Genomic DNA, 20,162 nt, shown 5'->3' with positions numbered 1-20,162 from the left:
GTGCGCATCATAGCGACCAGTCATTCCACAGGTCGTTCCACTGGTCGCTCGATTTGCATATTAGGGTTTTATTATATAGGATACTGGTAGAATTCAATTAAACCTTTTAAACAAGTTTTTTTTAAATATATTTTATTGATTTTTTACAGAGAGGAAGGGAGAAGGATAGAGAGTCAGAAACATTGATGAGAGAGAAACATCGATCAGCCGCCTCCTGCACACCTCCTACTGGGGATGTGCCCGCAACCAAGGCACATGCCCTTGACCAGAATCGAACCTGGGACCCTTCAGTTCACAGGCCGATGCTCCATCCACTGAGCCAATCTGGCCAGGGCCTTTTAAACAAGTTTTGAATGGACAGATTGTTTTCTTAAAGAGGAACAGTTTTTAAATATATTTTTCTTGATTTCAGAGACGGAGAAAGAGATTGAAACATCAATGATGAGAGAGAATCATTGATCGGCTGCCTCCTGCATGCCCCACACTGGGGATCGAGTTCACAACCCAGGCATGTGCCCTGACTGAGAAGAGAACTGAGAACTCCTGGTTTATAGGTAGAAACTCAACCACTGAGACATACCAGCCAGGAAAAGGGACAGATTTTTAAACACTACCAACATATTAAAACATAGCCTAAGGTAGTTAAATCATCTTCAGGATTTATTTATTGAAACAAAGCAATTAATGACACCTAAAATAACCAATTTGTAGAATTAAAAATGAGGAAATGACACACATCAACAAATATTTTATTCATGTGTTCCATAGAAACATCAATAAAAAATGCACTTTTTATAGAGAAGAACTTTAGTAACCTTTATCAGAAAGAATGTATATTACTAAACATCTTTCAAACATAATTTTTAAATCACCAGTATGGAAATTTATCTAGCTTTTTTACTTCATAAAAATCTGTTGTGTTCCAATAACTTCAGAAATTAAAATTACTAAACTTTCACTTGATTCAATCCGTGTTGAAGATATGAATATTTGCCTCCATATACTTTTTTATTTTTACCACGAATTATTATCTACTGCAATCATAAACACCAAAAATGGCACACTAAAACAATCTTTGCACATTCAATTCATTTTAATTAAAGAAACTGGGATATTACTATAAATAATCTTTGAAAGAATGTTTTAGTACTTTTACTAAATTTATCCTCTGAAAAGTGGATCTGATACAGAGAAACATGCTTATTCTTTCATAAATCTTTAGGAAGTAAAAAGGACTTCATAGTTTAAATGAGAACACTTTAGGCAGATTAGCATCAGGTAGCATAGACGAGAGAAATAATCAGGAAAAACGAGAGAAAGTTTTAACAACTGTTCTAAAAGACAAATTAGAAGGCAGAAGAAAAAGCATAAGGCTCTTCAGTTTCCTGATTATGTGGCATTTTGTTTAACATTAGTGACATTTTTATGACTCATAGTTTAAAAAATTTCAGTATCTTTCCAGAGATGCAGTGAATACTAAGTCTATAGTACCCAATACTGAATGAATAAATGAATGAATAAGCTTTGGGGTACTTCTCTGGTCTTTCTTACAAGTTTACCCTCCTTTATTCAGAGAAATAACAGTGAGCCAGACAAGTCCCAAATGGTCTATGTTCTCTCATTGCCATGACTTTGCACATGATAGTCTCTCTGTTAGAATTATTTTCAGCTCCCTCCTCCTCTTGGCTAATTCCTATTTAGTCTTCTAAATTCAATTTTAAGTATCACCTTCCAGGATCCAACAGCCTACATTGGCACATCTCCCTCAGTGTCCCCATAAAATCCTCTGCATGGCTGTGTACTCTTATCAGTATGCATATAGAGGCAGTAAGATAAGCTTCAGAGTCAGACACATCTGAATTCAAATAATAATTCTAACACTTACTGTGTGACCTTGGATGCTGCTAAACATTAAGTTCTTGATCTTAAAACAGAAAATGACAGCATTTTGCTTAGAATATCACCTCATACATAACAGATTTAATAGTAACTTTTATTATACTCGTATTATACTGTACTTGCAGGTTAACTTCTCTGACTTTCACTCTAAACCACACACTTCTTGAGGAAAGGAACAAGTATTTTATTTCTGTGTAAGCGACATGGTAGGCACTTAATAATATTTTGATGACTAAATATTACTCCCATTATAGTAAAATTAATTTGCCACTTGAAATACTTTCTGTAATGAGATGGAAAACAAGTGACTAAAGAAAATAAACTCCATTGATGTCAGTTTCAAAAACGGAAACGGTCTTTATTCACATTGGTTTTAGGATTTACTGTTAATTATACGTTACAAAATAGCAAATGATTTAATATCTTACTTCAATGCAACTGATCACATCTGCCTCAGGAACTGAATACCTATAATTTTTTCAAGGTATATATTAACACAAAATTACCAAGTCACACATAAGGCTATCTTTATTTAAACTACCACTTAGAAAAGTTATAGTAAAATAAACAACTTTTTAAAACTGAGGAAATTTTTAAACATAGCAAAACTTAATTAAAATCTTTTATGCTCCTTATGGAAATGAGAAGAAATTGTTTCATGGTCTGATAATTTTGACTTATGTAAGAATATAAAAATATACTAGTTTAATTAGTTGGCTTGAGTAAGAGTACTGGTAAGGCCTCTTTCTGAGAGAGTGTTTTCATTTTATATTTGATCTTTAATATATTTTAATCTTCAAATTATTTTTACAAATCTGCACTAGAAGCTGATATAATACTTGTCCTTTTTCTTCCTCCTCTCCTGTATAGTCAAGGATAGTTTTACTTTAGTATTACATGTTGAACATAAACTGAATATTTTAACATATAAAATGGAATTCTGACTCTGAAGTACAACCTTTACTTTGAGCCATTTTTAAATTCATCATTCAAAGGAATAAGAACTTTACAATAATAATTATTCTAAACTATGTTATAGAATATGAACCCAATGGTGGGAAACTGTATACCATGACACTTGTAGAATACAAATGACCATTGCTTTGTGTTAATTTATATAACCCACTGATCATTATAACCAGTATGTATTTTACTGGCTTCTAAAAATTCTCATACTGGATACATGACATTAATACAGACTCCAAACTAACTGAGCAAAAATATTTCTCCTCTTTTTACTTAACTTTTAAAAATGAAAAAGGATTTCTTTCCCAAAGAGACACTATGTTGAGTAGATGACTACTACATTAGGAGTTAAAACTATAGAAAACAAGTGCCCTTGACTACTTCAATAATTAATGTTGAAATTGAAAAATCGAAATCTATTACTGAGTTAGTAAAGTACAAAATGGAAAAAAATATCTCCAAACTCATTTGTAGTAAAAGCATAAAAATATAGACCAGAAGGATACAGTCTCAGAATTTCCAGATTATCTCTGGGAAGAAATAAAAAGAAATAGGTTCAGAGAAGAGAGTAACAATAAAGTCTTCAATTCCGGGGGAAACCAAGATGGCAGCATAAGGTAAACACCTAATTGTTGCCTACCACAACAATTTTGAAACTACAACTGGAAAACAGAGCGCACACCATCCAGAACCACCGGAAAGCTGGCCGAGTGGAAAACCTACAACTAGAGAAAAACAGAGAGGGGGGACGCTGAGCCTCAGCAGCTGTGGAGGTGCGGAGATCCGTGAGCGCGGAAAGGGCAGGCTTGCTCGCAGTGTGCGCGGAGATGGAGGGCAGCAGACGCTGCGTGGCTAGCTTTCTCGTTTGGGAGAAAAACAAAACCTCCTGACTACTGAAATCCAGCTGTGGTCGGGGAGAAACTGGTCTGTTTGGCAGCGGGCGAGGCTCGAAAGCTGCCTTGTCTCAGAGGCACGCAGCCATTGATTAGGGCACGGAGAAACTGCCCCTCTTAGGGCGGAGCAGATGGGAAACCAAAGCTTGTCTGCGCCACCCTGAGACTCCGCCCCATCCAAGCTGAGCACAGAAGCTCTCCCAGCGGAGACACTGCTGATCCTCACAGCCAACTGGCTTGGAGATCAACTCCCGCCAGTGATACCAACAATCCCAACCACTCTGAACTCCAGTTTCTGGGGACATGCGGGGGACCCAGACGCCTACAGGACTCTTGGCCATCGGTCGGAGAGTGAGAGTGACTTTTCTGTCAGTGTGGACGACACCAGATTTCAACCACTCTCATAAGGGACACATTCAAGAGGCAGACTCAGTGAGCACCAATGCCCTACTGTGTCTCCAGCACAGCAATTCTTCTGTTACAGACACAGCAGGCCCTCACAACCAATAGGACTGGAGGTCAATTCCTCCCAGTGTACCAACAGCAATCAGGGCTTTTTACTACACCAAGACTTTCCACTCAGCCCACAAAGGGGAGTACCAAGAGCGACCACCTAGGGTGATTGGGGAAGCTGAGCTACCGGCCCCTATAGGTCACCGACCACACAAAGCCACTCAATCAACACAGGGAGGCAGCCAAAATGTGGAGACATCAAAGTATGTCACAAGTAGGAGAGATAGATGAAAGCAAACTAATGGACGACACAGTGTTCAGAACCATATTTATAAGGTTACTCAAGAATCTTCTAAAAACTGCTGAGAAACTTGAAGAGACCTTCAAGGACCTAAATGAGAATACCAAAAAAATGGAAAAGGACCAGTCAGAAATTATGCATACACTGTCTGAAATAAAGAATATACAGAGTAGACCACTGCACCCGAAGAGTCAAACCAAAGATCTGGAATATGAGGAAGAAAAAAACACCCAACCAGAGAGGCGGAAAGAAAGAAGAATCCAAAAGTGTGAGGATAGCATAAGGAGCCTCCGGGATGGCTTTAAGAGTACCAATATCCGAATTTATGGGGTGCCAGAAGAGAGAAAGATACTGAAAACCTATTTGAAGAAATAATGACAGAAAATTTCCCCCACCTGGTGAAAGAAATAGACTTACAAGTTCAGGAAGCGCACAGAACCCCAAATAAAAGGAATCCAAAGAGGACCACACCAAGACACATCATAATTAAAATGCCAAGGGCAAAAGACAAAGAGAGAATCTTACAAGCAGCAAGAGAAAAACAGTTAGTTACCTACAAGGGAGCACCCATATGACTGTCAGCTGATTTCTCAACAGAAACTATGCAGGCCAGATGGGAGTGGCAAGAAATATTCAAAGTGATGAATAGCAAGAACCTACAACCAAGACTACTCTACCCAGCAAAGTTATCATTCAGAATTGAAGGTCAGACTAAGAGCTTCACAGACAAGAAAAAGCTAAAGGAATTTATCACCACCAAACCAGTATTATATGAAATGCTGAAAGGTATTCTTTAAAAAAGAAAAAGAAGAAAAGTAAAGATAAAAATTATGAACAGATACATATCTACCAACAAGTGATTATAAAAATCAAGTGAAAAGAGTGTCAGCCTGCAGACTGAAGGGTTCCGGGTTCGATTCCGTTCAAGGGCACATGCCTGGGTTGCGGGCTTGATCCTCAGTAGGGGATGTGCAGAAGGCAGCCAATCAATATTCTCTCTCATCAATGTTTCTATCTCTCATTCCCTCTCCCTCCCTCTCTGAAATTAATAAAGATATATTTAAAAATCAAGTGAATTAAAAATCTGAGGAACAGAATAAACTGGTGAACATAATAGAATCAGAGGCACAGAATGGGAGTGGATTGATAATTCTCAGGGGGAAAGGGGTGTCTGTGTGGGGGGTATGGGAAGAGACTGGACAAAAATCATACACCTATGGATAAGGACAACGGGGGGAAGGGAACCGGGTGATGGGGAGATATGGAGGGAAAAAAAGGAGAAACAATTGTACTAATCTGAACAATAAAGATTTATTTAGATTAAAAAAAAATTTAAAAAAATAAAGTCTTCAATTCCATATGAAAATTTTCTTAAAATAATCTTAAACAATTACGATAATTTGTTGAAACTGCATGGTGGGTATATGGGTTTTGCTTTATTATTTTTCATTATTTTCTAAAGGTTTACATTATTTCATAATACCAATAATCTTTTTATTTAATATGTATTATTTTATTTTTTATTGATTTCAGAGAGAGAGAGGGAGAGAGAGATAGAAACATCAATGATGAAAGAGAATCATTGATTGGCTGCCTCCCTCCTTCACGACCCATACTGGGGGATTAAGCCCACAACCCAACCCAGGCACGTGCCCTAACAGGGAATCGGAATCAAACCCTGACCTCCTGGTTCATAAGTTGCTGCTCAACCACTGAGCTACGCAGGCTGGGCTTTATTATTTATTTATTTGTTTGTTTGTTTGAGAGAGAGAGAGAGAGAGAGAGAGAGAGAGAGAGAGAGAAACATCAATCTGTTGTCCCTTATTTATGCATTCATTAGTTGATTCTTGTATGTGTCCTGACCAGGGATCAAACCCACAACCTTGGCGTACTGGCGTACTTTTCTTATATATATCTGCTTAGAGAGTAAACTAGCAAAACCTTATTAGAGGACATTTTAAAACTATGATCAAATGTCTCATAGTTGCCCTGGCCAGGTGGCTCCATTGGGATGGAGCTTCTTCCAGTACACCAAAAGGCAGGTTATGGGTTCGATCCCAGATCAGGGCGCGTAAGGGAGGCAACCAATCCATGTTTCTCTCTCTCTCTCTCTCTCTCTCTCTCTTCTCTCTCTCTCTCTCTCCCTCCCTCCGTCCGTCCCTCCGTCCCTCCCTCCCTCAAAAATTTTTTTAAATTAGTCTCAGAGTTGAGCCTCATCTTTCTCCCCCACTGCAGTGGTTCTTCTCGAATAAAGTCTTTCTTAACATCTTTAAAAGATATGTCAATATCTTTTAACATAGTCCAACACTAGAAACATATTCTTAAGAAAAATCAGTTCTGGCTGGTGTGGCTCAGTTGCTTGAAGCACTGTCCCATACACCAAAAGGTGGCAGGTTTGATTCCCAGTTAGGGCGCATACCCAGGTTGCAGTTGGCGGACTGAACTCAATTCTGGACAGTTTAATTTGAGAAGCATTTTAGACATCTAGGTAGACTGTTCCATTATCTTTCAAAGCAGGGATGGAGATAAAATCGGAGAACATTAGCATAACTACAATTACCAAAGCTAAAGGAGTCAAGTTAGCCAGGCTTGAAAGGCCAAGGACCAATAATAAAAGAAAAGGCAATGTATAAGAGAATAAGTGGCAGCCTGAGAGGTAGGAGAACCTGAAAAGTACAGTTAACACTGAATGGTTGGTATTTATTTTCTTCTTTTTTTGCTAATGTTGTTTTCTTCTTATAATGAACATCTCTCTATATATAAAAGCCTAATATGCAAAGTGTCCCCTCAGGAGTTCGACCAGGAGACCGGGAGTTTAATCGCTCGCTATGATGTGCACTGACCACCAGGGGTCAGCATGGAACGAAGGAAGGTTCTGGCCCATAGCTGGCAGCTGGGAAAGGAAGGCACCAGCTGGCAGCCGCTAGGGACCCTACCTGTGTACGCTTTCGTACACTGGGCCTCTAGTTACTTTACAATAAGAAAAAATATGTCGTTTTAAATGATTACTATAACTCCCATCCATGTATTTTTCAACTTCGTGAGACAAAGTTTAATGATTTTCTGACCTATCTCAAAGTCATTATGATGCACACTAGAGGCCCGGTGCACAAAATTCATGCACTTACACGGAGGTGTCCCTCAGCCCAGCCTGCGCCCTCTCCCAGTCTGGGAGCCCTTGGGGGATGTCCGACTGACGGCTTAGGCCCCTCCCCGGCAGTCAAGACATCCTTAGCGCTGCTGCGGAGGTGGGAGAGGCTCCCGCCACTGCCACTGGGCCCGCCAGCCGTGAGCCCGCCTTCTGGCAGAGCAGCGCTCCCCCTGTGGGAGCGCACTGACCACCAGGGGGCAGCTCCTGCGTTGAGCATCTGCCCCCTGGTGATCAGTGTGCATCATAGCGACTGGTCATTCCACCATTCAGTCGATTTGCGTATCAGCCTTCTATTATATAGGATAATTCAATATAACTGAATTATTAGTGTCTCTAATCAATGATTTTATTTTCCAAGCCCTTTTTAAAATACACACCCCTCATTACTACTGTAAGCCATCTGGAACTACTTAACTTTGCCAGCATGGTAATTTTCAACTAGTGGCTGGGATATCGATCTTCCCCTGCCTTGAGAAATCCACGCAGACAAATGCATAACTGAGAAAATACTGCTCTAAAAACGTAGTGACATGTACCTCTAGTAACAACTTAAGAGTGTTTCTTCCGGGATGAAATTAATAGATTTATTCTCAGTATAATACAAAGAAATAAAATGCACAGTATTGACCCATGTAACCTATACAAGTAGCCTCATATTCACATCCACTGTAAGACCAGTTATAAAATTTTTATTTGCAAATTACTTCAAAGCTATAAAATATCTCACTTTTTTCTTTTTAAATATATTTTTATTGATTTCAGAGAGTGAGAGGGAGAGAGAGAAACGTCGATGATGACAGAGAATCACTGATCAGTGGCTTCCTGCACGCCCCACACTTGGGAATCAAGCCCCCAATCTAGGCATTTTCCCTGATCTCCTGGCTCATTGGTAGACGCTCAACCATTGCGCCATGTGGGCTTGGGTGTCACTACCTTCTTTCAAAAGAGAATCTCTCACTGACCTCAGAAATCCTAATATCATGTCATTAGAAAATACTTCATTATTTTTCTTTCAAAACGTTACATGTTATCTAGTAGAGGAATATCCAAGTACATATTTCCCAGTTTTAAGACTAAAGGCAAAAACATTATCCCAAATACTGCTCTGAAAAACTCTTATGTTGCTAATTATAACTGTTTTGTCCATTTCAACCTTGATCCTTTATTTACCTAAGTAACTGCTTATCTCAAGCTAGTCCTGGGCTTTGAATTTACCAAAATGATGAATGATAAATATATCTGCTGTTTTTAGTCTAAAAATCTGTCGAGAAGCAAAATGTTGAAAAAAAACTTTTACTATGTTTTTTAAAAGCAAATTTTCAACTAGTGTATACGAAAAACAGTATTGAGAAGATAAGCACCTTTATTCCTTCAGAGAACCTCGGTGTATTTAGCAGCTACATATTGTATACTTCTAAAATATTGACAGAAAAAAAAACACTAGAGATTTATGAAACTGGCATTAAAAACTGTTAATTTCTTCTTACACTAATCCCAACTATCAAATTAGTGAATATACAGTTCAGATAACCTCACTTAAAAACTTAAGCATGCATGTGACAAGCTTGATAATTTTTAAAGAATATTAAGAATTCCCAAAATAAACAGAGTAGGTGGGTATTTGACAAAATACTTAGAAAAACAATCTTCACCTTCCCCAAATAGGCAATTCCAACATATTCCTAATCAGAGTTATTTAAGAATATTTCTTAGGAAATTTGAGAATCCAACATTGCAAATATGTCAGGGAGTTTTTCCATTTATTTGTTGTTCCACTTATTTATGCATTCATCAGATGATTCTTGTATGTGCCCTGACCAGGGATCAAACCCACAACCTTGGCATATTGGGAAGTTTTGTATTGAGAACTGTTGAAATTATTTGTACATAATCTGTCATTTCTGAATCTGAATCCATAGTTTTCTCGTATGTAAAATAAAGTGCCTGGGCAGAAAATGATCTACCCCTACCATGTCTTCCAATATCGATTTTTGTAACTTAAGTGATATGATTCCCTTTTATAAATAAAATAAAAACAAAGCATTAAAAGTATTTCTAGAGAAACCAAGATGGCGGCATAGGTGAAACACCTAACCTGCAGCCGGGCACAACAATTTCAAAGGCACAACTAGAGGTCAGAACGGACATAGTCCAGAACCACAGGAGAGCTGGCGGACTGAAATGCCCACAGCTGGAGGGAAGGAGAGGGCCACGGGGACAATCGGGGGAGCCGTAAAAGCCTGAGGTATGGAGAAACTGGCGGAGACACGAGCGCGCGCGCCTGCGGGGAGGATGGAACCGGAGAGGAGGGGGCGGCTGACGGCCTGGCCGGCGTTCACTGGCAGGAAGGAGATAAAGGCTCCGGAGTGCGCTAAGCGACGGCTCCGACTGCACTGAGCGCCAGTTCCGGGCGAAACCCTGGGAAGCCAGGCGCAGGCTGGGGGAATGAATCTGGGCTGTGGGGCGCAGACACAGAGGAGCGGGGGAAGGCAGAGCTCCAGAGGCGCGCACGGGAAGGGGCGCAAAGGACGGACTGTTGCCTGCGCCACTGAACTGCCCTAGCGGGAAGGAGACATAAGCTCAGGACCGTGCTGAACCCCAGTTCCGACTGCACTGAACCCCAGTTCCGGGCGACACCCTGGGAAGCCAGGCGCACGCTGGGGGATTGAATTTGGGCTGTGGTGGCGGAGGCACAGAGAAGCGGCGGCTCCAGACGCGCGCACTGGAAGGTGCGCAGAGGACGGACTTTTGCCTGCGCCACTGGGTGGCCCTGCTGGGAAGGAGACAGGGACGCCAGACTGCGCTGAGACCCAGTTCCAACTGCACTGAAACCCAGTTCCAGGCGAGAATCTGGGAGTCCAGATTCATTAGGGGAGGGACTGGACTGTTTGGCAGTGGGCGAAATTCCAGGGCGCGTTTCTCTCAGAGGTGTTTGCAAGGAATACAGAGGGACACAGACACAGGAGCCTCATAGGGCGGGGCTGACAGGAAGCCAAGGTTGTAGGCTCCACCCTGTAGCTCCGCCCCAGCCAAGCTGAGCAGAAGCTTTTTCCTGCTGAGTGCCTCAGGTAGTGGCTGACCCACACTGCATTGGAGACCCAGAAACGAGGGCATCTAGTGGTTGGTGGGAGATGACACCAGATTTCAATCACTTGCATAAGGGAGGCATTCTAGAGGCAGACTCAGTGAGCGCCAAGGCATTGCTGCATCAAGACCCGGCCCACAAACATGTCTCCTGCACAGCAACTCTTCCTATATGGACAAAGAGGGTCCTCACGGCCAATTGGCCTGGAGGACAATTCCTCCCAGTGACACCAACAACAATCAAGACTTAACTGTACAAAGGAGGACCAAGATGGAGACATAGGGCGGCAGCCTGATCGTTGCCTACCACAACAATATTGAGACTACGACGGGAGAGCAGAGCAGACACCAGCCAGAAAGACCGGGGGGCTGGCTGAGCAGATGCTCTACAACTAGAATAAAAGAGAGAGGTACGCAAGATGATGCTGATGCCGGTGACCCAAAGTCCACACTTTAAGAACTATGGCTCAGGCGACACAATGGTGGCCTGGAACGTGCTCGGCGCAGTTCCCCCGGCGGTCTCCGGCTGAGGGGACGGCTCCACTCGCTGCCGAGCACGGACAGACGAGCCCCTGGGAGACATGGGGTGGGAGACTCCGTGCTTGCTGACCTCCGAGTCCTTCAAGAATCTCAATGCCCCGAAGTGGCCAGGTGCGCACGCTCAGCGACTGGCCACCGTTGCAGACCCAAGGGCCGACGCAGCGACACCAGACCAGCCCACCGCCGGGCACCGGGCACACCGGAGCCTTGCCAAGCCCGCCGCCCAACGAGTTCTGCGGCAGCCGCCCTGGAGCTCTGAGAAAATGACCGAAGGAATTGCTGAGAGGGAATTGACCAACAGGAATTGGGATCAAGAAGACGAAACCCCGCTGAGACCCGAGTCCAGGCGAGCCTGCGAGCCTCTGGGCTCAGATGTGGTCACACGCCTCTGGGTCTAGGTGAGGCCTCACGCCCCTGGGTTTGGGTGAGGCCACACGCCCCTGGGTCCAGGTGAAGCTGGATTCCGGGTTCGGGTGAGGCCATGTGCCCCTGGGTCCGGGCGAATCTGAACCCTGGGTCCGGGTGAGGCCGTGGGCCCCTGGATCCGGGTGAGACCACGCGACCAGGGGTCTGAGAGAGGTAACGCGCCCCTGGGTCCGGGTGGCTTCGTGCACCTAGGTCCAGGTGAGGCCATGTGCCCCTGGGTCTGAGAGAGGCCACGAACCCCTAGGTCCGGGCGAGACCATGTGTCCCTGGATCCGGGTGGGGCCTCGTGCACCTAGGCCCGGGTGGGGCCGCGTGCCCCTGGGTCTGGGGGAGGCCAAGCATCCCTGGGTCCGGGTGAGACCGTGTGTCCCTGGATCTGGGTGAGGCCTCGTGCGCCTAGGCCCGGGTGAGGCCACGTGCCCCTGGGTCTGGGGGAGGCCAGGCGTCCCTGGATCCGGGTGAGACCGTGTGTCCCTGGATCCGGTTGAGGCCTCGTGCGCCTAGGCCCGGGTGAGGCCACGTGCCCCTGGGTCTGGGGGAGGCCAGGCATCCCTGGGTCCGGGTGAGACCGTGTGTCCCTGGATCCGGGTGAGACCTCGTGCACCTAGGCATGGGTGAGGTCACGTGCCCCGGGGTCTGAGAGACCAAGCGTCCCTGGGTCCGGGTGAGACCATGTGTCCCTGGATCCGGGTGAGGACGCGTGCACCTAGACCCGGATGAGCCCAAGTGGCCCTGGGTCTGGGAGAGGCCAAGCGTCCCTGGGTCCGGGTGCGACCATGTGTCCCTGGAGCCGGATGAGGCCTCGTGCACCTAGGCCCGGGTGAGCCCAAGTGGCCCTGGGTCTGGGAGAGGCCAAGCATCCCTGGGTCCGGGTGAGACCATGTGTCCCTGGATCCGGGTGAGGCCGCGTGCACCTAGGCCCGGGTGAGCCCACGTGGCCCTGGGTCTGGGAGAGGCCAAGCGTCCCTGGGTCCGGGTGCGACCATGTGTCCCTGGATCCGGATGAGGCCTCGTGCACCTAGGCCCGGGTGAGCCCAAGTGGCCCTGGGTCTGGGAGAGGCCAAGCATCCCTGGGTCCGGGTGAGACCATGTGTCCCTGGATCCGGGTGAGGCCGCGTGCACCTAGGCCCGGGTGAGCCCAAGTGGCCCTGGGTCTGGGAGAGGCCAAGCGTCCCTGGGTCCGGGTGCGACCATGCGTCCCTGGATCCGGATGAGGCCTCGTGCACCTAGGCCCGGGTGAGCCCAAGTGGCCCTGGGTCTGGGAGAGGCCAAGCGTCCCTGGGTCCGGGTGAGACCATGTGTCCCTGGATCCGGGTGAGGCCTCGTGCACCTAGGCCCGGGTGAGCCCAAGTGGCCCTGGGTCTGGGAGAGGCCAAGCATCCCTGGGTCCGGGTGAGACCATGTGTCCCTGGATCCGGGTGAGGCCGCGTGCACCTAGGCCCGGGTGAGCCCAAGTGGCCCTGGGTCGGGGAGAGGCCAAGCGTCCCTGGGTCCGGGTGCGACCATGCGTCCCTGGATCCGGATGAGGCCTCGTGTACCTAGGCCCGGGTGAGCCCAAGTGGCCCTGGGTTTGGGAGAGGCCAAGCGTCCCTGGGTCCAGGTGAGACCATGTGTCCCTGGATCCGGGTGAGGCCTCGTGCACCTAGGCCCGGGTGAGCCCAAGTGGCCCTGGGTCTGGGAGAGGCCAAGCATCCCTGGGTCCGGGTGAGACCATGTGTCCCTGGATCCGGGTGAGGCCGCGTGCACCTAGGCCCGGGTGAGCCCAAGTGGCCCTGGGTCTGGGAGAGGCCAAGCGTCCCTGGGTCCGGGTGCGACCATGTGTCCCTGGATCCGGATGAGGCCTCGTGCACCTAGGCCCGGGTGAGGCCACGTGCCCCTGGGTCTGGGAGAGGCCAAGTGTCCCTGGGTACGGGTGAAGCCAGATCCTGGGTCCAGGTGAGGCCGTGCGCCCCTGGATCCATCCGGGTGAGGCTCGGTCCCAGGCCCGGGTGAGACCACGCGCCCCTTGGGTATGGGTGAGGCCACGGGCCCCTTAGTCCGGGTGACGCCGTGCCCCTGGGTTCGGCCGAGACCAAACCAGAGGGAGTCGGACCTCCATTACCACCATTTGTCCACCATCCAGAGCTGAGGGGTCAGTGCTGACATGTACACATAAGGAACTACCGGACATTGAAATTGGGTCTCAAAAGAACTGTTGGTCCAGGGGGAAGCTTGCTACAGATTGATTCATTTGCCTGTCAGCATAACTATTATTGCTCGTCTCACATTCAGTTCTTATTAGTATATATCTAGTGACATATGATCTCGCTCATCTAGGGGAAATGATGAACAACATAGACTGAGGAACAAGAACAGAACCAGAAGCAAGGAGGCATCGATCGGACTATCGGGCCTCAGAGGGAGGATAGGGGAGGGCAGGGGGAGGGTGGGGGGAGGGGGAGAGTTCAACCAAAGGACCTGTATGCATGCATATAAGCCTATCCAACGGTTAAGTTCAACAGGGGATTGGGGCATGCGTGGGGAGAGGGGTGGGATGGGAATGGGGGGATGAGGACAAATATGTGACACCTTAATCAATAAAGAAATTTAAAAAATAAAAAAAAAAAAAAAAAAAGTATTTCTAAGTTCTGTGGGGTTCTTTTTTAGTTTTTGGTTTACCTGTTAAAAATTTTGAAGTTAGTTTATACAAACAAATCAGCCATTTTATATATGAATAAAAATAGGTAATGGCCTCTGCACAAAACACAGTATAAATGATGAAATTTGACTTAATGCAAAATAATATCTTCCAACTTTAATTTTGGTAGTATTACTTCAAATTCACTTTATTCTTCATTTCATAGCCATTGGATCATTTGAATCCTTTTTCTAGTTTACACATTTATCGAAACTAATCTCACTGCCCTTCGATATGGAAAAACACACATCTACTTGCCATTATCTTTATACAGATATCATTCTTTTAAAAAAAAATACATTTTTACTGATTTTCAGAGAGGAAGGGACAGGGAAAGAGAGACAGAAACATCAATGATGAGAGAGAATCATTGATTGGCCCTTGATGGGAATCGAACCCAACCCTGGACCCTTCAAAGACCCAGGTCGACACTCTATCCACTGAGCCAACGGTCTAGAGCAGATTTCATTATTTTAAAAGCCTTGAATGACAAATGTTTATAGTTATTCTGAACTAATGACTCTTTTTTTAATGGAACTTCTCTAATATTTCTCTCTTTAAATTCTGCAACATCATTTGTAAAGGTAAAAACTGTCCAAACAGAATCAGCCTGATTCTGAGGTAAATTCTTCCACTTTATTAAACATTTTCATTTTGTTTTTAAAAAGAAGTTTTAAGTGTTTTTATATAGTGTTAAAAAATGACATTTCGGAAGTCCTTTCAATGACAAATTACAAACACTAGGAAGACTCTAAAATGTTAATACTGTTTGTAATTCCACATGGGTGGTGGTATTACATGCCATTTTTTAAAATTCGCCAAGAAACATTATTACTTTGGTAATCGGAGAGTACTTCAAAATTTAAATTTAAATCGCTTATAAAGTGTGGAACATCAACACAGACCATTTCTACAGCAATCTGTTAAATGTTTCTTACCTATTGATGAGCTTAAGCTTTAACAGGAAAATTCTGATCAGCTATCTGATAGGTTGAATGAAGACAAAACATTTACTTTCCAGGCCCTTCTCTTAATGTAGGCCTTTGAGAGGATCCAAGAAGTGAGTTTGAATTTAATTGCAGTGAATCTTGCAGTAGAAAACTTTTGGGGGACCAAAGTTTACACCTTTCATTACAGCCATCAGCAGAATGGCAAAAGATTCCCAGGCTTACCAGTGTTTCCAGAAACTTGTTAGTATTCTCCTGTCATTATTTCAGAACAATTCCACTTAGAAAGAGACACGATTGTAAACCGTTTCTATTTCAAGCCCATAAAAACCAGAACTGGGATGAAAGGCAAAGCCTTGACCTTTCTATTTTCGACTTTCATCTGTGTAGCTAAGCCATCTGCTTTCTCTCCCCGACCCCATCTACTTAATGGACTGAAAATACTGCACCTAATTGCAATTTTATCAAACCAGCCTGACGTTTCCACTTTAGCGAATTAGGGCTTTTTTCAGGTGTCTTCCACCTGAAGGCTCGCTTGTAAAATTTTGCTTACCCTTCCTTACCTCCCAATTCCATCCCACTTCCCTCAATCACGACTTATCAAATATCTTTAGGATGCTAGACTCCAGTGTATTAAGGCATCCAAAGAACCCTTCACTTCCAACGTTGAGCGCCCGACGGAACAATCTACTCGAATCTCTCTCCGGTGGCTGCGGGCCGGTGGAGCCCTGCAGGTGCGGTTACGCCGGAGGCACCTCTCATCAGCCTAGAACCGAGTCGCGCGTCTGTCTCCGCCGCCAAACAAGGCACTCAGACCGGGGGGGAAAGACAAACCCGGGCGGGAGGAAAGCGCCAGGAGGAAGGGACCTGGGAAGAGGGAGCTCTCAGGACCTTCCGAGGCGCGAAGGGGAAAGGGTTCGTGAAGCGGACCAAGAAGTGGGAGGTCGAGGTGAACCGGGAGGAAGGGGCCTGGCCCGGCGGGAGGGCGCGGGGGCCGAGGCGGGCGTGGGCAGCTCGCAGGCGACCGCCGGAGTCAGAGCAGTGGGGGCGCTTTCAGCGACGCCAGGCGCGGGGGTGGGGGATGAAGAGCGGAAAAGAGAGCAGTTTGAGGGGCGACGCGGCAGGGACAGCGGGCCCACCCCCAGCCGAGCCCCGCTACTTAACTATTTGTAGAGCTGCTGCAGGCACAGGTCCAGGCTTTCGCCCTCCACCTCCTCCCGGGTGATGCGCTCCGACAGCGGCCGCGGGAGCGGGGGCAGCGGCGGCAGCTGGGGCTGCGGTGGCGGCGGCGGCACGGCCGACTGCCCCGGGGTTGCCGCTGCCTCCTCCTCGCCCTCCGCCGCCTCGTCCTCCACCGCCTCTTCCTCGGGCTCGGGGTCTTGGTCCTGCTCTTGCTCCCCCTCCTCCGTCGCGGCTACCGCGGCCGCCTCCTCGCCGGGCTCCTCACTCGAAGCCTCGGCCGCCTCAGCCGCTACCAGTTCGGACTCGGACTCGGGCTCGGGCTCGGGCTCGGGCTCCGACTCGAGTTCGGGTTCGGGTTCCGGCTCCGGCTCGCCGCCGCCGCAGGGTCCGCGAAACTCGCCCAGGAACAGCTCCAGGAAGCGCCGGTAAGTTTTCTCCTCAGGACCGCAGCCGGCCATCGCTGCTCTAGCCCCGGCGCCCACCGGGAAGTGGGTGGGGGGAAGCCCAGGAAGGGGAGGGGGCTGCTCTTGAGCCTCGGCTCCCACAAGGGCGGCGGACGGCCGCACCGGCACGAGCGATCAGCACTAGGTTGCCTGGAGAGGGCTCCCGCAGGCGTGCGCGCCGCCGAGTGCCGACGTGCGCGGCGCGGGGGCGGAGCGCGCCGCTCCTTGGATCTGGAGGGAAAGTTGGTTGCGGGCACGCGCTCAGGGTCCAGCGGAGGCCCATCCTCGAGAGCTCAGCCCACGCTGCCTAGAGACTGTCGCCATGGCAACCGGCTCTAATTAATTTCAGGGTGCCTCCCGTCGAGTTCCCGAAGTCGAACGGACACTTGACTTGCCCTCTCTCCAACTCTGAATATCTTTATTGTGTGGACACCCTAGCCTGGCCTGAGGTGGATAAAGTGAACGAAGACATCTCCAAGTCTGTGGTTCCCACTTTGATTGGATTTACCTCAAGTTTTCCTTATCTGTTCCTGCCTTGCCTTAGCGTCTTTAACTGTTGAAAGATGCTACCTTGTGAATACTTGGTTGATGACATTATATAGGATAGGTTTTCATCCCTTTAATCCTTTCAATAATGCCTCAAGGTAGAAGACACTACCATTATAGATGAAACTGAGCCTTAAAGATATTGTGACTTTGCTCAAGGTCACACACAGTGATGCAGCAAGGAATAAATCCAGATCTTTCCACTGCAAAGACATTGGTTTTCCAGCTCACCCTTCTTTAGTCTCTGCATAATATATACTATACTTTATTACATAATATGTATTTTTCCACATTTTGTTTGCTCTTCTTCCTCATCTCCCCAGTCTCTTTTCTTTTAGATTGAACCTGAAACTTTAAATGATTCAAATTTTCTTACCAAATTACACACAAACCTATTATTTTAAAGCCTTACTGAATGAGGGTTTGGGAAAGGGAGAGGCTGTATAGATGATAGCAGCCTTTCTGCATACTGCTATGTCCATGTAACATATAATTCAGCAAACATATTCTTTTTCTACTTTGAAAAATATGTTCACCTCCATATCTAAAAAAACATATTCATAAATTATCTGCCCATCCTCTCCATTGTTTCTAGGTTTCAGTTGGATTTAGGGTTTGAAATGCCATTTATAGTCAATTAAATGGCAGAAGGAGTCTCCCTACCAACTTTTTAAACATAATACTGTATTCTAAATCTCTGACCTGATACTGTTATTTTAAGATTAAGTGGGTTGAGCTCACTAATGTACATTATGGCATCACATAAAATACACACTCTCTCCCAGCTGGAGATTAAATAATACATGGTAGAAAGTGTATAGTAAGTAATGCACATGAGTCCTCTATAACTATTTATTTTTGTCTCATAGGTAAATATAAAGACCCAATAAATAAGTCTGTTTCCAGACAAGTTCAATGTATTTGTATGTGATTTGTTTAAAATATCACCAGTGTACAGCAACTTCTCTATGAGATGCCAAGAAGTCTTTAAACTCATTTGTCTTTATTTTCAATCCACCTGTTCATTTCCATTTCAGAATGTCTAGAAAAGACTGACAAAACTTTTAAGACTGCAAACTTAAATGTCCACAATTTTACATTCCAACAACTATTTAATATCTCAGAATCTGACATAATGACATTCAGTTCAATAGTACATAGCTTTCGACTGTAACAAATTCCTATCAAGCTACACCTTCCTACTTTGTAATGTGGTTGCCTTCGTCATCTAGGTGACATTTATTTGTGACATTAATTTATGACTCAGCCCACATATCAAAGGGAAGTGTTATATGTTGGGGAAACATTACTACTAAAAGAAAAAGCCCACGCCGCTATATTACAATAAATGAGAGGTGTGTTTGCTTATATTAATAAAGATATTACTTCACAAAAGATCAATCCTAGTGCATCCATTTGACAGAGTAGCTTTGCCAGAAGGTTGCTGACAGCAGTGCTGGGATCTCAGAGCAGCTGTGTAGGATGATTCTGCCTTTGTCAAAGAATCTTTTTAGTCATTATTTTGCATTGCTTTACTTTCTTTTTCAGTTCCTCCCTCTTATATTTCCCTCATTCCCTTTCTTACTATTAAAACATTGAGCTATGAAAAGCATGTTATCAAAGGTATTTCAATTTTGAGATATTTTTCTCGTAAGAATTGTTCCCTCTCTAAGCCAAAGCTCTTTGGAGAAAATGTACAATGTCCTTTCATGGATATTTATGTTAATGGTGACATTTATAAGTTTAAAAGGAATTGTGCTTGACAGTTATCATATGACCCAGCAATTCCTCTCCCAGATATTTATCCACAAGAAGTGAAAATATGTCCACCAAACATATACATATCACAAAAAAAGTGTATGTAATGTTCACAATAGTTTTAATAGCTAATTCATTAATAGCTCAAACTTGGAAATAATCCAGATGTCCATCAATAGGTGAATGGATAAGTAGGTTATGACATATTCATACAATGGAATACTACTTAGCGATAAAAAATGAACTGTTGCCCTAGCTGGTTTGGCTCAGAGGATAGAGCGTCGGCCTGCGGACTGAAGGGTCCCAGGTTTGATTCCGGTCAAGGGCACATGCCCGGGTTTCGGGCTCAGTCCCCAATTGGGGGTGTGCAGGAGGCAGCCAATCAATGACTTTCTCTCATCACTGATATTTCTATCTTTCTATCCCTCTCCCTTCCCCTTCCTCTCTGAAATCAATAAAAATATATTTTTAAAAAAGAACTATGAGGGAATAAATTTCTGTTGTTTTAAGTCCCCAGGTTGTGGGCTTTTGTGCCAGCAGCCACTGGGGGTAGGGGGGTGCTGAAGCCACCTCCCTGCACCCCACCCCCAAAAAGTAAAAAATGAACTGTTACTCAATTGAATAGAGCATTGACCTGCATGCCGAAGGATCACAGGTCCAATTCCCAGTCAAGGGCACTTACCTGGGTTGCACATTTGATCCCCAGCCCGTCAGGGTGCATGCAGAAGGCAACCAATCGATGTGTGTCTTTCTCATCAATATTTCTTTCCCCCCCTCCCTTCTACTCTATCTAAAAATCAATGGAAAAACATATCCTTGGGTGAGGATTAACAAAATAAAAAATGAACTACTGATAAACACAACAACATGGACAAATCTCAAAAATATGCTGAGTA

At 45.6% G+C, this 20,162-nt stretch overlaps 2 protein-coding genes across 2 annotated transcripts in view; both read right to left on the bottom strand.

Moving 5' to 3' along the window:
* The window catches only part of PPM1E (protein phosphatase, Mg2+/Mn2+ dependent 1E), a 110,993-nt gene extending 94,016 nt beyond the window's left edge, over positions 1 to 16,977 (bottom strand). The window contains exon 1 of the mRNA XM_008147711.3: positions 16,502 to 16,977. Coding sequence (XP_008145933.2) covers positions 16,502 to 16,977 — 476 coding nt within the window. The remainder of the gene's footprint in view (positions 1 to 16,501) is intronic.
* The window catches only part of RAD51C (RAD51 paralog C), a 68,465-nt gene continuing 50,651 nt past the window's right edge, over positions 2,349 to 20,162 (bottom strand). Inside the window, exon 10 of the mRNA XM_054709843.1 lies at positions 2,349 to 2,367. The gene's annotated coding sequence lies outside the window, so the exon portion shown is untranslated. The remainder of the gene's footprint in view (positions 2,368 to 20,162) is intronic.

Source organism: Eptesicus fuscus, chromosome 20, assembly GCF_027574615.1.
Source record: "Eptesicus fuscus isolate TK198812 chromosome 20, DD_ASM_mEF_20220401, whole genome shotgun sequence".
In the NCBI taxonomy this organism is placed as follows: Eukaryota; Metazoa; Chordata; class Mammalia; order Chiroptera; family Vespertilionidae; genus Eptesicus; species Eptesicus fuscus.
The sequence above is the reverse complement of the archived record's forward strand: the minus strand, read 5'-3'. Positions and strand labels throughout refer to the sequence as shown.